Genomic DNA, 13,979 nt, shown 5'->3' with positions numbered 1-13,979 from the left:
ATCCAATTTCATAAGAGGGGTGGGGGTGGGGGAGCATATAATCGGCAAACCTGGCGCGCATGTTACTCCATGCGTGAATCATACCCCAGCCAGCAGCATTAGTACAGAGCTGGGCTGTCTCCCAGCAACTGATGGCTAGATAATGTAACTGGTGCCATGTGTTTTGTGCATGAGTATGTGTCCCAATGTATTGTGTATGTGTGTGGCGGGGGGGGGGGGGGGGGGGGGGGATGGGGGGGGGGTGGGAGGGGGAGATGGAAGAGGAAGATAGAGAGACAGAAGAGAAAGGTGGAGCACAAAGTAAGATGGCAAGTAAAACATAGAGAAAAGGAGTGATAGAAAATGTGAGCAAGAGAGAGCAAAAGAGGGAGAGAGACAGAAGGGATGAATTTTTTTAGAGTAACAGGGATCTAAATGAATTATGGTAACATGAATTAGAAATAAGAGGAAAGTAAAGGAAATTTTGGACATATACGAACACAGGAGCATATTAGAGAAGGAAAAAGATAAAGAGGTATAGCTTGCCTAGATACATTTTGATAAATATGTGGGATCAACAATTTTATGGGTTGATATGAAAATAGACAGATTGATAGACAAATGAATAGAAGGGTAAATCAAGAGAGGGAGAGAGGGTGAGAGAAAGAGAAGAAAGGCTGTACAATACGTGTGTGACATGGGCAAAATTAAATTATAATGAATTATTAGCGGTGAGGGTTCAGAAAAACACTGGTAAGTGGATCAGACGCTTGATTGCTAAGCTGGAAACTGGAATCTCTTTACCGTGGCAGCAACAGCTCATGATTTATGCTCATGGCTAGGTGCTGAAAGGGGGGCCCCTAGTCTGCAAAGTGGTTGAGGAAGATATTTTCAACTCTGGGGGAGTACACACAAACTGTCCTCTCTCATACAATGTATCTATTGAATGCTTGCCATCACATCTTCAGTTAACCCACTGAGGACAAGCTGATTTTGCCATCACACACATTTCTCATAGACACCTGCCCATGTATACTCTGGACCAGTCTTCCAAGGGTTAACGCAGAGCAATTTTAAGGCAATACAACTTGTATAATCTGTAATGATATGCTAGACTCTCTGTAACATATAAATACTGCACAGAAAAAAGAATCAGCTGAAATAAAGCTGCTTAAACCAATGGTAGCTAGTCAGTAGAGTAAAATGAAGTCAAAAGGTACCTGAGCTTTGTATAAATACCTAAAATATAAAACATATAGATACCTACATCTACTACTGATTTTGAACAAGATTCTCTACTTTTGAAAGCCGTATGTTGACAGGTCTTACGTTCAGATACTTTCCACTTTTTGCACAACAAATCACTTCATTGGAACGAATCTGTATGCTTCACATTGTAGTGATGTCATTGATTTTGCCAAACAAGTTGACCATCAAAATAACTGAAATAACATGCACAGAGTACTCCACACACAGAATATAAGCAACTTTAATTTCCATAAAAACTACATGTAATTTTGTATCATCACACTCGAATGGTATTTAAACCATCAATGTGAATTTCCTGCCTTTATCTATGCATGCATGCCATCTTGTATCATCATCAAACTGTAGGATTTGACATCACAAAATTAACTGACATGCTTCTGCCCTCTCTCCCCTCTTTACTCATACGGCAACCTTCCCTATCTGTTTCTGATCAATTTTCTCCCCTGAACCCCCTGACAGTGGTCTAATACATGAGCAACTTTGACCTTTGATCTCTGACTTCTGACAGATGAAAACTAAAATTCAGTCACTGTATATCTATCTTCGAACCATACTCCCCCTGCCATGCAGCTAAATTTCTTCATTAACAGGGCAAACAACAAATTTAACCGTGAACTTTGAACCTTGACCATCATATTCAATGTTGTCTCAATAAACTGCTCTGAAGAAAATCATTTTCTTGTGTTTGGTTTGAAACTTGAAGGAAATTTCTCTTACTTTATTCTACCTTTGACAAGAATTGCAGAGTTCCAAGTATTTTGTCTTGACCTTCACAGGTTTATTTTCTACATGCACATGACATGCCTCATACCTGTCTATGGCATTTAATCACACTTTTATATTTCATTGATTATTGTTCTTGTGGGAAAATACAGGTATAAAATAAAAAAAAATACAATATTGTACTTTTTGCTGTATTCAATATATGCATCATTAAAGTTCCCCTATAATGTGAAGGTTTAGTTTTTAAGTCTTACTCAGTGACAAACAACCACATAACCCTCAGGCCAAGAAGTTTGTAAAGGTACAGTGTACATGTACATACGATTCCAGGACATTCGCTCCTGCGACAACTGCTCCCATGGAATATCTGCATGCTATTAAAGCCAAATATAAATTCTGCCCACAAACACAACCCTAACCCTAATCCTAATCCTAATCTTCACATCAAATTAAACCTACGACCCTATCACAACCCTAATCCTAAGCATTGTCGCAGGAGCAAATGTCATGTCACCATACATTTTGTACAAACACATATCAAGTTTGGGAATACACTGTATGTCATTTTCTAGTTATTATAGTGATGAGAAATAACTGCGTGGACATACGACCTCAAAAACAAGAAAACTCACAATCACGTGTACATGTATATGTAACAGATGCATTGAAAACATGCAATGCATATTCTCCTCACTACCTTTACACATCATCTATACTTAAGTTACAGATATCTTCGCAGGCCAATTCCCAGATTCTACCCCCTCCCCCCCCCCCCCCCCCCCCAAAAAAAAAAAAAAAAAAAAATCAAAAATTTTACAACTGGACACTTTGGCTCAGGATCACACCAATACACACTGAACATTCCCTGGGTGGACCATATGGTTGGCTTCCTTCTTTTTATACACTACCATTTTACAGTGTTATGAGTGCTCAATACCAATGAATGCTATTGCCATTAGAGGTGGTATTTCTATAAGATGATCCTTATTCATACTATGTGGCTTTTGTGGCAAATGTAAAATGTGCATACAGGGCTTCAAGCTTTGTGATTTTTTTGATATTTGATTTTTTTTTTTTTTTTTTTTTTTTTTTTGGGGGGGGGCAATATTTTTGTCAATCATGCAACACGACAAAAATTTCAGAAATACAAAACCCTCCTTGTTACCTCAGAGAGGAAAAAGAGGAGATATCACAGAGTTAAAAATTAACACATAACATTTGTTAAGAAAATATCAGGATGGATTGTCATCTGTCTTTCATATTTCTCTATTTCATGACAGGCAGCATCAATTCAATTAAAGTAAACCCTAATTCCTCACAATTGACTCTATGGTGGTAGTCCATGGTACGTATGTATATTTCAAACTCATACAGTATATGTGTCATAAACAAAATTTGACAAAGTTCTGCATTTCCATGCACCAGTTCATCTCTTCTTTATTAATAGTTTATCATAAACATGAAAATTTCGTAATGCTTTTGAACAGCACTTCTAATTTAAGAAAAATTGACATCCTGCACATTAAAGATTAAAAGTGTACATGTTTTCTTCTTGGAAATGATATTGATGAGATATTCAAATTTATTAGTCTGGATGATTTATACCCACTGTAATTCAGTTCGATGAAGTGAAAACATATGAACACCTACATGTATAACTGGCAAAATCAAGATGCTTCAACAGGTAATGTTTATTTTGATTAAAGTTTGCTTCTATATCACTGTCCCAGTTATGATTTCTACAGGAACACATTCATGCACACACAATATCCATTGTGTGTGTATTTCTATCCACAATAAGGAGCTATATTGTCACATGCTAAGAGATACTCTTTATTGATCATCATTCTTTTGAAGATTGAAATCTCCCGGGCTGTTTCATTTGACTGAACCTTGCTTTGACTTCTGTGATTCAATTACAGCAAAAGGGCATAACTGCTTTGAGTGAAAGTTCTTGTTTGATTTTTCTTTTTGCTTTTACCCAGTGCAATCTTGTATCACAAGGAATTGTTCAGATTCTTCAAGTGAAAGTTTTTGTTTGATCTCTCTTTTTGCTCACAAAGAATAGTTTGAGTTTGTATGAGTTCAGTGTGATGAAGACAAGAGCACATAATGATATCCACAATACATGACTGGCATGTGATTCAGACAAGGCATTATCCAGTCACTTTTAAAGGAATCTTGTGAGGAATAATTAGAATCTTCGTTAAAAAAACAAACACACACACACCAAAACACCCATATAAACAAAACAAAGCAAAAAAAAAAAAAAAAAGAGAGAGAGAAATTCACCTATGAGTTGGTGATTTGAAATGTTAATGGAGTGGATATATCCATAAATTGACAAGCATGTTACAATGACACATCTTATTTTGTATTCATCATTTGTGTTGTGCACTTATGTCCAAGGTACGTAGGATGGGGGACATGCACAAACACCGTAATCACGACATAACCCGAGTAGAATCAATATGATGGTAATTCATCTTTAGAACATGGAAATTGATTAATTTCTCACATGCAGTGATATCCCAATCATACAAATATAGAATATTGTTTGTGGTGCCTTCCTCGTATGTGACATGTCACCACATAACCTTGATACAGTCCAGGTATTAAGTCTAAGACTACAAAATATGATATGATTTGTTTGAAAAATAGGAAATTCTGATATACATGACATTGTGTACATTTCACAAATCAAACGTTTTATATGATAATTACCTCCCATATACATTTCCACATCTAAGAGTGCCCTAAAATGCAAAACTTATAGTATTCACAAAAAATTCTACAGTGGTGTGTGAAATTGACCAGTTTTATGTTTTGATGCTTTTTACCCTCATGCATGCTGGACTGCATTCAAACCTACAGACCAATTCAGTTTGGGTACTGTTTTTTACGGTAATTTCTAACTGGGGGCTTCAAGTATGCCTAACAAAAGATAATTTATGCACGGACATATCAATGCACCTGGCTCATTGCATAACCCATTGAAAGTTCTTTTGTTCTTCTTTGGAAGCCCACCAGTTACAGCCTCAATAAGTTACAGTGCTCTGAAGTCGGATTCATCTAAAGGCTGATTTTGCACTGACTGTATCATATGGTTACCAACTTCTTTTTTGATATCATTTCTGCAGTAATTACATGGATACAAGGTGGGGAAATTACCAGAAGCTGAGAATGCAGGGGATGCAAAATCATCCAAATCAGCAAATGATATCTGCCAACTTTATCTGACTTTCATGGTGACTAGTGACATATGCCTCACAGATACCGAAATAATAGGAATTTTTTCTTTGCGGTCACAGTTCACTGAAAGCTTCTGCAGTCGGTTACCCATCTCTCAACAATGAAACTCAACACAACTTTCACTCTTGGGGGAAAAGGGGGGGGGGGGGGTGTGCATCTTCATTTTACACAACAACAACATGATCCAAACACCACAACAAAAAAGACAAAATATGTGTCCCACGAGGAAAACACTTGCTCACCTGGAGATTCTCGGAATAGAAGAGACTCTTGAGGACCTGGCTGTCTCTCTTCTGCATCGCTTTGCCTTCCATCACCTTCTCCAGGAAGCCACATATATCCTTGACCTGGATGTTGTCCGGTAGCATCTCCAACGCCTGGTTAGTGGTGGAACACAAAAAACAACCCCAAAATTAAAATCAGGGATGCCTGTCAAGCCAAGCAGCATTTTGTTTTTCCTTTTCTGTCCCATGAATGCGAGGGATTCACCCCAGTGTGTAACACCGATCCTGCTGAAGCGTTTGTGGGTAGATGAGGATCTCAGCCAGTCTTGTGTGATTTTCAACAGGTGCACCAGCACATATGACTGTGCACGATAAAAACATCACAATCACAAAGAGGGGTGGGGCACGAAGTGGAGATATACTTTGCTTGCTTTCGACAAGGAAGTGAATATTTAACTTGTCGGTTGTGCCGACAGCTATGTTTTTATGCTTATCATAGTAAAGAATATCACAAAATTGTATTAGCATGAAAAATAAAAGAAGTTTGATATCATTACAAAAGTGGTGTGTGTATAAAAGGTCAAGGAATAAATGATATGAAGGCAGTGATCACACAGTTGAAAATGACTTTAAACTATCAAGAAACTCAAGTTACTCTTTCACCTTTCACATTTACAGAGTTCAAATTACACAGTGATGTTCAATATCAATAGATGCAATTATATTCCGCATACTACGAATGTTGCAATTGGATTGGTCCAGAGCTGATCACGTGATGAAGCGAAGTTTTGCCCATCACATCACCTGAGAAGAAAAGTTCGTTACACTCTCTGTTGATATTCCCTTTTGTTTCGCTGATCTCCACACAGTCCACACAGTCCTAACGCAAGATGAGTACGCGCGAAATAAAAGTGCGTTGCACTGTGGACTATCATGTGACCTAGGTCACTTGATAGTACACAGTGCAACGCACTTTCACTTCGGTGCCGCGCGGTGCGCACAGCAAATTCATTGTTTTGTCATCTACGCGCACACGTAGCCTAAGCCCTAAGGATACCTAAAGACAGCTAAAACGGTTTCAGATGGGGAATAAAATGGGAATTTTTTGGAAAGTAGATGTGGAATATGAAGCAAATAATCAACTTTTAGTTTCAGGCAATGAGACAAACTATCACTTCCTCGGCGATCTGAATGTGTACGCTATCTTTCCTCAGCTGCGCTTCGGAAAGATATCTACATCCAGATCGCCTCGGAAGTGATAGTCTGTCCCATCACCTTCACCAACGTTGATTATTTGCTTAATATTGCATGCTATGAATTTCCTCATCAATAAGTCAATGCAACAGATGGGAATACATGCTTCTGTCTAACAGAAAAATTTACTTCTTTGAGTATGTTATGACTTAGGATACAAACACAAGCAAGAACTCTGCTGAGGTCACAGATTGTACTTTGCTGGATGGAAATTGTTTCAACTCACCCTGGCAGTATCGATCTTATCGTGGTACACTTCAAGAACATTGAGGGCAGCCTGCACGTTGGGCTCCGGGGCGGGGGTGTTGTTCATCATCAGCCTCATGGATTCTGGGTCTGGTGGACGGATGTACGTTTGAAACAGGCAGAGGTACACCTGCAGAATCATTTCCAAGAAACAATGAAAGTGAAAAAAAAAAAAAACTAGTAAAACTAGATTTCACCAAAATCACTTTATATTGCTCAGATGCTGCTGTTTAATCAATGCTAGGGCTCAGAAGGAACAAGTGCAACTTGGGAAAAAGAATGCATGTGATTTTGGAAGATATTAAGCAAAGTCTTAAATTGCACATGACAACTTAGTTGACATCAGACATGTTTAAACCCACCTGCAATATAGTGAGCCGCATCATATTGATGGAAATAATCAATATGAAACAATTAACTGTGGGTTGAGAAGAAAGCCTTTTTATATTCAGCTTGTTGTGGGATCCTGATATCACAGTGTTCAAAAATAAAGAAATACAAGTAATTCCTGATGTTCTAATGGTGCCCAACATTAAAATAGTTTCAAATTCGAGCTAATGACTGCATGTAGCCTAAGTTTTAATACAAAGTAGTTTACTGCAGTTTATTAACCTCGCCAAAAGACACTGCATAAACAATTAATCACTACTAGCTTTTTGAACAGAGACAAATCAATTGGTCAAAATTGTATTGCTCTCTTCAAATTTCATGGATATGACTCACGACTATTATGTGCATAAAGGGCAGTACACCCCTGTTTTCTTTAGCATGCACTACTACATCTGGTTGATTCTGTCATGCTACAATGGTAATTCCCCTTGATACCAGAATCCTATCAAGCACAAAAACATTCAGGGTTGTCATATGCACACACACAAGAAGATTTAACAGCTGACTTATCAAGAGCTGTAGCTGTAGCTGTAACACCTCTATTCAATGTGCTTAGCTTTGATTCTAACCCCTGTTGACTCCAATAAAGAGGCCTGACAGCCAGTCTCTAGGCAGATTTCATACAGACCTCAACATACCACGGTATTGGAGCCAGCCACTTGCCTGTTCCACTGTTTTTCAATTCAATGGAAGTGGCTGTTGTAAAGACCATAATTTGTCTTGTGCATGTATATATGTGACCGTGCACCACAAAACAAACAAAAAATCGCACCCCTTGATTTTACGTGAGGGCTTAAAAAAGGTGACATTGGTCAACCGAGTCAATCTTGAGTTTTTCATATTTTCTGAAAGAGCTATCCTTCTTCTACATTATGCTTTAATTTGGGATCATAACATGGATGAGAAAGTGCGTTTTCAGCAGTTTTTCTACAACCTTTTTTTAGGAGAGTAGAATGTTCAGGTCTGTTTATGAGGCCCCTTTTCCTTTCTCGAAATCCCTAGCACACTCTTCAATTTCAAGTCTAATAACTTTTGAAAGGATAATGCTACTGCTTTGAAAGTTGGCATTAATCATGGACAGAATGTGTTTATAGAACATGCTCAATTTCAGCTTAATCTGAAAATCCCTTCATTGTTGTTGCTCCAGTGGTTTACATCCTGTGTTTTGTCCCTTTCTCTGGACAGTTCGCACAGCTTGGTGAAGACTAGGCGCTTGAATAGACTCTGCACTTCAGAGCCTCTTTTCTCGGTTCACACTTTTCCAGAGTGTGTGCATTCTTTCCAGTATTTAGATAGGTTAGGGGAGTCCATCTGAATTGAGTTATACATCATTTTACAGCTTAGAGTCTTCTCTTTCAGAATCTGCCCTCAGCTAAAAATCCATGTCTGGCGACTTTTTGTGTGCTTTGTGGTGCAGGGTCACATATGCATGGACGGAAATGGGACTTTTGACAATATTTTTAAAAATATTTCATCATTGAGATGCAAGTGTCCCTTACACAGAAGTATAAATTCTTAATAGGTAAGGCACAATGAAGAAAATCAAACCATGGTAATCCCCCAGCGAGTCTTTGAAACCATATATCATTGGTTTGATGCTGTATGTTGTTATGACAAATTATATCATTCACTGCAAGTGTTTCAAATGACATAGAAAAATGTTTTTAGTTTGAGCTCCACTTTCACTCTTGTGTACCATCAATTGTTTCAGTTGCAGAAATATCAAGAGCCTCCTTGCTGCTAAATCATTAACCCATTCTTAAATTGGTAATATATTCAAGTAGATTTGAGTGCTTGTTTCTATCTCAAACATGACCAAAATTTTTAAAACTTTTTTCTTGACTTTGATTACAATTAGTGAAATTCCAATTACACTCCAACATAAGATATGCGGTAAAATTCGGAGTCGCCAATGTAAGGACAGGAGGTAATTTCTGGAGCAACATTTCCAGAGGATCTGTATGGGGTGATGTGTGACATGGGTCGAGAACACTGATGTCTACAGGAAGTATCTGGATATCTCATGGGACAATTGCTTTGAAGCCACCACACCGCCATCTTACCACGCCAATCGCTCATACACTTGTGTACAGAGCTCAGTACATCACATGATCAAAATGACAGTCTCTGCTGAAAAATGTGTGCATGTCCACATACAGTGTGCCTGGTAAGATGGCGGCGCAGTGGTTTCACTTGTTTGTACAGGAGGAATGGGCCAATGAGATATCCAGATACGTCCTATAAAGCTCATTGGTTGAGAACTCACATCATTTGTCCCTTCCTTCTCCATCGAGGCTGTCCTTCTGCAGTACTCCTCAGCCTGCCTTGTGTCCTTCAGGATGTGTGCATACACTGCCAGCGCTTGCTCGTGTCTGCCGAGCCTGCCGAGTAATAGCGCCCTCTCTTCAAAGAAACCTGACGGGACAAGGCAAACCAACATGGGACATCATTGAAAGGATGGTACTACTATGGGATTACAGCGGACTTTGGAGATACCATACAATGTTGATTTGGGATGAAAACATCCACTCTTTCCAAAGGAAGCAACCCAATGTCTCAAATTGGCATAAAAAGAGAAATTGCACAGAATTATGCAGAAGTAAACATGCTATTAATACTCTTGGCTGTTTAAGAGGTCAATTATGTCAGTGGAAGGAGCATTTCTGTTTCATTGAAACTACTGAGTATCATATTTTGTTGATGCAGATCTCCAAATGGCAGCTGGATATACTCCACATTTAACTAAATACATTTCACCACTGACCATTTGTCATCTTTCATGCAGGGGCATGATTCACTCACATACACCAATATCATTCCAGCTCTTCTCTATAGCAAATCTCCTTTTGGTGCGACATTGTGGCAAAGCAAGGACTTACTGTCAAAGGGAAACCTGGTAAGTAGTCTCTCTGGTCGATAGTGTTGTGACGTCTCCAGGAAGAAGAGCAGCTTCCTCCTGATGTCCCCCAGTTCTCCTGGCTCGGATCCGGCTCGCACAAAGGACTGACCTGTGCACAGATGCACACACAATAAATAAAGTGAGGATTCTAATCCTTGCATAACAGCTGGTGCAAGCCTTTCTGTGAGATGCAAAATAATTTTTTGTGAGATCCTGTAAGGATCATTTCCTCTTCTTCCCATGTGATATAGATAGGACTAACAAGATGATGTGACAAAGAAAAACCCAACAAAAACAAAACATTATCAAGCTCAGCTGTATGTTGTAAGTTTTATACACTACAACTTTATGACTTAATCAGCGCTCAACCCATATTTGCCAATCTAAATGATATCTCATACTTCATGCGAATGCACGGTCAATGATCTATGGGATAATCCGTAGCAGAAATAACTTGCACAATGACATCATCTATAGATCTTTTCATAACCCATGAACTCTGACCCACCATCCCAAAGTCCCTCATCAAGCTTCCTCTCACTATTGTTTGGATTTTGGCATTCACTTTTCAAATTTACAGCTAACAGAGTACGTCTACATGTATGTGGGATTGAACAATGCAGTATGTGTACGCACTGTACTGTAGTCCCACCCATACTTGTAGGTTTATGATTTAGACCACAGCACCAATCAGTTTCCATTCCATATTTCTCCACATTTGCATGTATTACACCTTATCAGTTAGATACTATTTGAAAGCTCACATAGCAAAGATTTTAAAAATGATGATTTTCTTACCATACAAAGACTATTCCTATCTTTATAAATGGGTTGTTGTAAGTGAGTGATATGTTTATCTATTAATGTGGAATTCAAATATAAATATTTATATCACATTAAATACCATTATTTTCTCTTTCAACTGATATAACAGTTTTCCAAACTTTTTCTGCCCACAAACATCAGTGACATCTATTTGAAGTTGAGAGAGCACAGCTGAGTGAACATGTGTGAAATATATATGATATGGTTTTCAAGTTTTGTGACATTTATCTACACACAGAATTTGCAGAGAGATCCAAGATATCTTCCACTTGGACAACAGACTGATTAGATCTGTGAGAAAAGTTTCCGGTCAGCATAATACCAGTTGGTTACCTGGTTGATCCTGCTATACAAATCTCTTGTGATACATGTAGGAAAAGAATCTAATGTGTGCACATCCTGTTTGAATAGGCAGGGCACATCCTGTTTGTAAACTGAGTGTACATAGACACCAATAATCACACCTGAAGTGTGAATCAAAGAATGACTGTCACGTGCAAAACAGTCTGTAGATAGGTGCCTCTCTGTAGTGTGTCTGTCTCAATGGCTCTCTCTCTCTCCCTCTCTCTCTCTCCCTCTCTATGCATGTACAGCTTACCATGTGTATAGTAAGCAAATAATCAACGTTGGTGAAGGTGATGGGACAAACTATCACTTCCGAGGCGATCTGGATGTAGCTATCTTTCCGAAGCGCAGCTGAGGAAAGATAGCATACACATTCAGATCGCCGAGGAAGTGATAGTTTGTCTCATTGCCTGAAACCAAAAGTTGATTATTTGCTTTATATTCCACATCTAGGGTCCTAGATATTCCCATTTTATTCCACATCTGAAACCGTTTTAGCTGTCTTAGGGTATCCTCAGGGCTTAGGCTACGTATTTTACTTTAGACGTATGCGCGTAGATGACAAAACAACGAATTTGCTCTGCGCCCCGCGCGTGGCACCGAAATAAAAGTGCGTTGCACTGTGGTCTATCACTTGACCCAGGTCAAATAATAGACCACAGTGCAACGCACTTTTATTTTGCGCGTACTCAAAAGTGTAAGTTATATTATGCGTTAGGACTGTGTGGACTAAGAGATCAGCGAAATAAAATGACTATCATCATAGAGTGTAACAAACTTTTCTTCTCAGGTGATGTGATGGGCAAAACTACGCTTTATCACATGATCAGCTCTTGACCAATCCTATTGCAAGATTCTTTAATAGTATGTGGAATATAATGACAACTAAAAGGGGGGGGAGGAGAAGAAACAGATTGCTGACAGTAATGATAGAGTTCACATATTATTTCTCTCTGATGCAGATTGTATTGACCATAAACGATAGTAGGAGACTGCAAAAAACAGATTAGAGTGCATAATGTCGTCTGAGGAACAGAAGGCTGTCATCGCAATTCTGGGGGGTATTAAATTATTGGTATCATATTGTAGAGCGTTATCTCCTCCACATTATGGTGTCAATTCTAAATTATTTCCATTTTCTGTAAAATGTTGATAATTAAAACCGAAAGGGCGCCCTTTTACCCGATACTTGGAACAATACTTATAAATCTACCCACTTTTGATTAAATGGCCTTTTCACTGCATGAAAAATGATTGTTCGTTTTTATTTACCATGTAAATCATAGAACCCGATAGTACCCTCCTAGTTCTCAGTCGATGAATTATATTTCTTCCCTAAAGGAAACCCAAACCCAAATATGAATAACATTACCCATCACAAATGTCAGTAACAAGTCCATGGAATTTGTCCTTATTATGAAATATGACATTTAGTGAAAATTAACCTTATATTTTCTTCATATTGTTTTCCATACATGACGTTATGAACTGTGGTTGTCCTCTCACCTAGTGATGATGGCACTGCAACTTGAAAACTTTAGAATCGATTGTCCAATTTTCCTCAAACTTTCACTGATGTGTTTTATAGATATTGCTGCTTTCACTCAATCCACAATCATACTTGGGTTTTGGTTTCCTTTTTGTCAAGATAGACGTAGAATAGCCTACCCTCAGGAAGGGTGTGCTTGTAGTCCTCCATCAGGAGCTGTATCCGGTCCTTGTAGAGGTTGACTAGCCGGTTGTGGAACTCTGGCGTTTCGTCGGCACAGTTCATGATGACGTGCTCGAGGTATGGCACGGCGAGGTCCTTGGCTGTGCACATTAGGTAGTCCAGGACCCGCTCCCGGGGCAGGCCCTCCACTTCTGGGATGTCCTCTGTGAAAATCTGCCGAGGAAACAATGCAGGATTTGGGGTAAAAAAAGACCGAAAGGTAAGCAGTGGGTAGGTTAACAGTGCTCATTACAGAACGGGCTGAGAAAATTCTGTAAACTCATTGTTCAAGAGCCGTCCATCAATTTTTACTGGCAGCACATTGGATATCGAATAATCATTGTGATCACTGGCGACAGACACTGTAAACATGCTATCATGCACTTGTAGCAAAATTGTTCAGCACTTGCATAGCGTTCATACGATCGTGCACTTAGCCAGAGATGACTAGCTGTGCATCTGTGCAAATGAGTCCACACTTGAATGGCAATTAAAAATGGCTGTAAAAATTGAAAGTTTAACACAAAAGGATTACCGGTACCAAGAATGATACTGTTCAAAAGCTTTGTGAGTGAAAGGATGTGAGAATTAAAGGATTGACAAAAAAGCTTTCAAAATTTCTACTAAGGAACAGCTTTGAAAAAAGAAGAAGGTAACATTATGATAACAAGCTAAGGCTTGTAGAAAGACTGGCTAACCGATGCAACAACAAAAAAGCAAAGCAGTTGGACGCAAATGTTTCCATGCTAGAATCACAACATGGGAAATTTATGAGCATTGTCACACAGCAGATACACTAGTATTCCATGTGTACATCTGATGGCGCGGGATAACATGATCAGACTAGAAACGTCCACTACCG

General features: G+C 38.8%; 1 protein-coding gene across 1 annotated transcript in view; it reads right to left on the bottom strand.

Annotated features, from left to right (window-relative positions):
* Positions 1–5,372: 5,372 nt before the first annotated feature.
* Positions 5,373–13,979, bottom strand: part of LOC139735692 (vam6/Vps39-like protein) — a 41,857-nt gene continuing 33,250 nt past the window's right edge. The window contains exons 16-20 of the mRNA XM_071646439.1: positions 13,075–13,291; positions 10,217–10,345; positions 9,604–9,752; positions 6,928–7,077; positions 5,373–5,600 (exon numbers count right to left, since the gene is read on the bottom strand). Of these exons, the coding sequence (XP_071502540.1) occupies positions 5,388–5,600; positions 6,928–7,077; positions 9,604–9,752; positions 10,217–10,345; positions 13,075–13,291 (858 nt within the window). The 3' untranslated portion in view covers positions 5,373–5,387. The remainder of the gene's footprint in view (positions 5,601–6,927; positions 7,078–9,603; positions 9,753–10,216; positions 10,346–13,074; positions 13,292–13,979) is intronic.

The sequence above is a fragment of the Diadema antillarum genome, unplaced genomic scaffold (assembly GCF_040938485.1).
Source record: "Diadema antillarum isolate AM-2024a unplaced genomic scaffold, OU_Dant_1.0 seq00000590_RagTag, whole genome shotgun sequence".
Lineage (NCBI taxonomy): Eukaryota > Metazoa > Echinodermata > Echinoidea > Diadematoida > Diadematidae > Diadema > Diadema antillarum.
This window is presented reverse-complemented; position numbering and strand designations above follow the sequence as displayed.